This window comes from Otolemur garnettii, unplaced genomic scaffold (genome assembly GCF_000181295.1).
Source record: "Otolemur garnettii isolate 467f Iridium unplaced genomic scaffold, OtoGar3 scaffold00111, whole genome shotgun sequence".
Taxonomy (NCBI): Eukaryota; Metazoa; Chordata; class Mammalia; order Primates; family Galagidae; genus Otolemur; species Otolemur garnettii.
The window spans coordinates 1,969,323-1,975,946 of NW_003852506.1; the positions used below are offsets into that span (position 1 = coordinate 1,969,323).

At 45.9% G+C, this 6,624-nt stretch overlaps 1 protein-coding gene across 1 annotated transcript in view; it reads right to left on the reverse strand.

Annotated features, from left to right (window-relative positions):
• Positions 1–6,624, reverse strand: part of ITSN1 (intersectin 1) — a 228,435-nt gene that overhangs the window by 8,761 nt on the left and 213,050 nt on the right. The window contains exon 33 of the mRNA XM_023517462.1: positions 2,694–2,861. Coding sequence (XP_023373230.1) covers positions 2,694–2,861 — 168 coding nt within the window. The remainder of the gene's footprint in view (positions 1–2,693; positions 2,862–6,624) is intronic.

Here is a 6,624-nt window from a genome sequence, read left to right on the forward strand (position 1 = left end):
GGAGCTTAGGATGAAGAGCCCAGCCTCACCGAGTCCCTCGGACGGGAGCTGTTAGGCTCCAGGAAGGAAAAGGCCCTTTCTAAAGCACACGTCAGCATTTCTGCCTGGCAGCTCAGGAGCCACCCAGGCCCCTTGTCTTCGGGATCAAGCTAACATCCCTTTGAATGACACATGGACCGTCCTTGGCCAGGCCGTGGACTGCCTTGTTGTTCCTCTACCTCCCTCCCCGATGCCCTGTTGAGAGTGGGCCCTCCACACTGAATGCTCTGTCCCCAGCCTTTACTGACCAGATAGATATCTTCACCCTTTGATGCCTGGTCAAGTGCTGCCTTCTCCAGGCCCTCCCATCACCTGTTCCCACAGCATTCAGCACCCAGCTCAGCCTCATGGCTCCTCACATTGTGTTATGAATCATGGCTTAACAACTCCCCACCCCCACCCCGCAGTGCCCACCTTCCTCCAAGACCATAAGCTCCTTGAGAGTGGGGGTCACATCTTATATTTACGTCCTTAGGGTTTAGTACTGGGCAGTGGCACATGGATTGATGGCTCATTGGTGGACATTCAATAAATGCTCGTGGGTTGATGAGCAGGTGAGAGAATCATGAGCCAATCCACCAAACACTGCCCCCAGAGGGTGCAGCCGCACAAATTTCCCATATGGGAGCCCACAACCATCCCCTCAGTTTCCACAGGGCTGCGCCACCACTCTGCTTATCTCATATCCACATAAAGTGGACAGGAGGTGGGTCTGTGGAGGAACCAGGGTGGTGGCTTCCTCAGTCAGGTACTAGGAGCCTCAAGCTCCTGGGCTTACAAGAGGGAAAAAACCGTAGGGAGATTGGACAAAGGAGCCCCAGTGAATGGTGTAGGGGTGTGTGTGTGTGCACGCGTTGTACATGTACACAGGCCTGTATAAACAGAAGCAGAGAGAGAACACACAGAAAGAATGAGACTAGAGGGAAGGTTAAATGACACGAAGAAAATTAAAGACCAAAGAAGAGACTTCTGTTTCTAGAATTATGGTGCATTAGATGCTCTGAATGACTCACCAACACAAACAAACAAACAAAAAGAACAAAAACCAAAAACTGAGTAAAGGGTGGCGCCTGTGGCTCAAAGGAGTAGGGTGCCGGCCCCATATGCCAGGGGTGGCGGGTTCAAACCCAGCCCCGGCCAAAAGAAAACTGAGTAAAATACAAAGATTCAATTTCTGAAGGCAAGCAATCTGCAAAAAGTAATAATAATAACAAAGTAAGAAAATTGCAGAGGCCAGAAACAGAATGAACACGGGAACCTTGAAAGGTAACTGAGCATCAGAGCCGGCTGTGGCTCTCAGGGCCTCTCTGGAACCTGGTGAAGTTAAACTTCTGTTGTAATGGCCATGTGGGGTGCAGAGATCCATGTATCCTGGGCCAAAGTGAAGGAGAAGATCTTCAAGGTGAAGACCTTTAACAAAAAGCTGGACTGAGAGGAGGAATGACAAGGGAAGTCAAGCACAGAAGGAATGAACAAGAAACCTTTTCTGGCTTTGACCTTGGTGTATGGAAGGGAAATATGCCCTTGAGAATTTGTGACCACCAAGCAGCTCTCACTCAAGTTTATAACCACAACTCACACAACTGGCATCATGAACCCCCTCCCCAAAACCCTCTAAATTAACTTATGTATTTCTCATAGCAGTCCTCCCAGGAGGAATGCAACTTCAGACCACAAAGATGCCCTTGGGTAAAGTTCCAAGCCACATTGAGTTCACAGTCAAAAATCACAATACATGGTGAGGCGCAGTGGTGCACATCTATAATCCTAGCATTTTTGAGGCTGAGTCAGGAGCATTGCTGGAGGCTAAAAGTTTGAGACCAGCCTGAACAAGAGTGAGAGTAGTGGCACACACCTGTAGTCCCAGCTAGTTGGGGGGCTGAGGGTCACTTGAATCCAGGAGCTTGAGGCTGCAGTGAGCTATGATGATGCCACTACACTCTAAGACAACAGAGCAAAATACTGTCTCCCCTCCAAAAAATCACCATACATACAGAGAAACAGGAGTGTTGAGAGGAAGCTAGCAGACAGAACAGACAAAAAAAACAAGGCCCATAACTTTAGTATTGTGATGATCAGATTCGGAGTATGTAGGAATATGTTTAAAACATGTTAAGAAATAAATGAAAGCCAGAGCGGTGGCTCACACCTGCAATCCTAGCACTCTGGGAGGTGGAGGTAAGTGGATTGCCTGAGCTCATGAGTTCAAGACCAGCCTGAGCAACAGTGAGACCCCCATCTCTAAAAATAGGCAGGTGTTGTGGTGGGCTTGTAGTTCCAGCTCCTTGGGACACTGAGACAAAAGGATCACTTGAACCCTGGAGTTTGAGGTTGCCGTGACCTATGATGCCACGGCACTCTACCGAGGGCGACAAAATGAGACTCTGTCTCATAAAAAAAAAAGAAGTAAGAAACATGAATGTTTTAGCAAAAAATGAGGAACAAGAAAGAAACTGACAGAAGAAAATAGATAGAACTGGCAATGGGAAATAATATAATTGAAATAAAAATCTTAGTGGGAGGAGTCAACAGCAGGTGCGAAGCAGCAGGAGGGAGGTTAGGCAGCTGCGGTTGGGTCACGATTTCGTGTGTCCCTTCCAGGCTGGCTACCGAGGCTTAGCTGGGGAGGCCAGGTCCCAGCCCGGGGCAGCTACCTCAGACAGGCCCTCGCACTGCACATGGGCCTGGATCCACTCCAGCCGGTCTGAGTTCTCCTTCTCACGAACGCCTTCGTTCACCTGGGAACACAGCTCTTCCGCCTTCTCCAGGGCATGCTTCAAGTGGCTGTGGTCGGGGTGGTTTTCAGGAGTGTTTTCCAGGATCTATATCGGACAGCAGACAACAACATCTCCTGGTCAGCCCATCCTCTCACGCAATGCAGGTCGGCCTGGGTCTGCTGTCCTGGAGGGCCAGGCCCAGCAGAGACAGGGCATGGTCCCTTCCTGAATGGTGCCCACTGGAGTGACTGCAGCTCCAAGTGGCCACTGTGGCTGCTTTTTGTTGGCTCCAGTGGGTGGCCTTGCAGAAGCCCTCTCCTCTTATGGACCCCGTGGGGGGCAACGGGTGGTCACACCCTAGAGGCTTCAGCCAAGGAAGGGAAACCAGCAACCCTCTCATTTCGAGATTGTTCTCTTTTAAGCACCAAAAGAAGCAAGAAAAGCTTCATCTTTCTCTGCTGTTCCTCCTTCATTTTCTACTTTCAGATTAACGTGAGAGCACAAACGATTAGGTTACAATGTTTGCATTTGTTAGGTAAAGCCCCTGTTGTCATTGTGTCCTGAACCCAGGAGGTATGCCATATACCCTTACATTGTACCCATCAAGTGGGTGCTGCCCTCCTTTTAATAAAAGGATTTGTTCTGTAAAATTTGGATTCAGTCAAAAGGCCACACTTAAGGACCTAAAAGGCCATATGTGGCCTTAAGGCTGCAGGTTCCCCACCCCTACTGTGTGACCTGTCCTGCAAAATGCTAACATCCCAGGGTGAACCCTCAACCACATATGAAAACCCACAGCATCACAGACGGTACATGTAACCCTGGAGCCAGAAGCACCTTAGAATTTCTCTTTGAAAAATCTTCATGCTCCAGCCTGAGCAAGATTGAGACCCCATCTCTAAAAATAGCTGGGTATTGTGGCAGGCACCTGTAGTCCTAGCTACTCTGGAGGCTGAGGTAAGAAAATCAGTTGAGCCCAAGAGTTTGAAGTTGCTGTGAGCTATGGGGCCACGCCACTCAACAGCAGGGCGACTGAATGAAACTCTTGTCTCAAAAACAAAAAGAAAATCATCATGCTGTTCCATAGAGGAAGAAACTAGGCCCAGAGACCAGGACCAAGCCCAGGCATCCCAGTCCCAGTTCTGTGCTCCTCTCCTGCCTGCTCACTCACCTGGGACATGCAGTGGCATTCTGGTGTTTGATCTGACAGTGTCCGACCAACCCTCCTATGAGGCCTGAGAGCAGCAGGGTGCCACATTCTGTGTGCTTAGCATGCAGCCTGGGGTGTGAGGGGAGCAGGGACTGCAGCAAGGGCAGTGGGCACCCTGCACAGATGACCCCTAGAGATTGGCTCTTTCCTGATCTGTGCACAGCTGCAGGCACCCGTGCACCTCTGGAACCGCATGCAGATGGGATCATCGGAGCAAACATGTGCTTCTCTGAGTAGACCTTCCCAAGGTGGCAGGTGAGGGTGCTAGTCCTGATGCTAGACCTCGTGGGTTTCAATCCCTGCCCCTGGGTGGGTCAGTTCCTCATATGAGAAGTGGGAATGTCAACAGCACCTCTGTTATAAGGTCGTCTAAAGAACTGAATGACCTGGTGCAAGTGGAGCATCTTGCAAAGCACCTGGTCCTTGAAAAGTGCTCAACAAGCAACAGCAATTACCACCTAATCCTTAAAGGACTTGGAGGCCCTTAAAACGGTCATTACCCTGTGCTCTAGAATGTGCTCTAGAAAAGACCCTAAGCTGCCTCTGAAATGCACCAGGAGAATGTTGAAAGCCTACTCACCTGGGACTTGTCCACATCCAAACAATTTAAGTGAACTTTACCCTGAATGATATACCTCATTTCAAAGTTATACCCTGGTATAAAGACCAAAGTGAGTGCTCACACCCTGGCCCTGTGTGTCCACCAGTCAATTCCAAACAATGGCCTTGACCTCCAGACCAATCCCAACTGCACATTAGAATCCCTTTGGAAAACTTGATCCCTCATCCCCGACTGTATCAGAATCTGTGGAGGTAGAACTCAGGCTTGTGATTTTTCTAGAGCTCTCCAAATAATTCTAAAATGTAGCCAAATCTGAGAACTACCATTCTGACCTGGAGCCCACACAGCCAGCTTGTGTGAATTGATATATTTTGTTTTATTTCAAAATGAAAACAAGTTAATTGACTTTTCTAATTATAAAAGTAATATTGTACAATGTACAAAATCTGGAAAATGCAGAAAGTTATAGAGAACCTAAAAATCACCCATAATCTCTCCACCTTGAGAGAACGTGTGTACATATTAGTTGATACATTTTTCCTAGACACATACATACATAATTTTTAAAAAAATAAGAATTAGATCATGCTACCATCGTATACACTGTGCTGTTCTGTACACTGCTTTATATGTCTTTTTCATGTCTATTTCATATGGATCTATACTATCAATGTTAAGGGTTCTGTAATATTATCATTGCAAACGTAAACCACAATACACTTAAATAGTTCCCTTCTCATAAAACTTCATATTCCTTCCAACTTTTTGATATTTCTTATTTCCTTAGAATAAATTCCTAGAGGTGGAATCTCAAAGCCAGGAGAAAGTGCAGTTTGAGCTACCCATTGTCCTCTAAAAGGCTTTACCCACAAATCTACTTTCTACCCGCATCCCTCCTGGCAACACTGGGGACCCACAGTCTGTCCAACATACGGCAATCTGGCAAGCCAAAAACAAAGTATCTCCTTGTTTTTGTTATGCATTTCCTTCATTACCAATGAACATGAACTTGGTGTATATTTAAAACCTAAGTATACTCGATGATAAAGCTAACACCCTTTTTAGTAGGAGCCAGACACTTCGCAGATGTTAAGTCAGTTAATGCTCACATCACTATGTGGTAGGTACTATTAGTGTCCCCATTTTACAGGCAAGAAACTGAGGCCTACAGATGTTAAGTAACTGGTCCAAAAGCACACAGTGGTGGCACCGAGATCCAAACCTCGCTGGTCTGGCTGCCGACAGTGTGCTCTTTACCAGCTCTTTACTATCTAGAGGCAGGATAGAGAAGCAAGTGACAGCAGTTACCATCCGATCCTTCCAGTTGTGTATTCACCTGTTTTTCTATCAGAACATTTTTTTTTTTTTAGTTATAAGAGTACTTGATGTAACTATAGGTATCAATTTATATTTTAGTACCTATTTATGAATAGTTAAAAATATGTTTATCCAGTGTATATCTGTCGGTTGTCTTTTAACTTTATTATGTTTTGTTGTGCAAAAGTTTTGAAGAAAAATGTTCATGCAAGTAATATGTTAACACATTCTTGATATGCAAGGGTCAATAGATTTGAAAGCATTTAAGGTGTACATGAAGGCTTTCTTTGCTCTCTCAGCCAGGAGGTAACCACCACCAACAGACAGACAGGCCTTCCTTTAGATATTCTTTCTATATTTAATAGTCACATGTACAATTTCTTCCCTCTCACTGCAAAATAGACCATATTGTAGATTGCTTGGTGAATTTAGTCTTGTTTTTACACATAACAGCATTTTCTGGGCATCTTTCCACGCTAATACATAGGATAGAAGTTGTCCTTTATCTTTTAAAATATAGCATTTTTAGAGTATAGATGTACCCTAATTTATTTAACCATTTCTACTAACAAACATCTAGGTGGTTCTCCAGAATAAACTTTTTCTTAGGTTCTTTTAAAGTTCTGTCTTTGAGACCATGCTAAGAATTTCTCCACCTCACTATTATAAAAATATTCAGTCTTGGGCTCAGCGCCTATAGCTCAACTGGCTAAGGCGCCAGCCACGTACACCTAAGGTGGCAGGTTCGAATCCCCAGCCCGGACCCGCCAAACAACAAT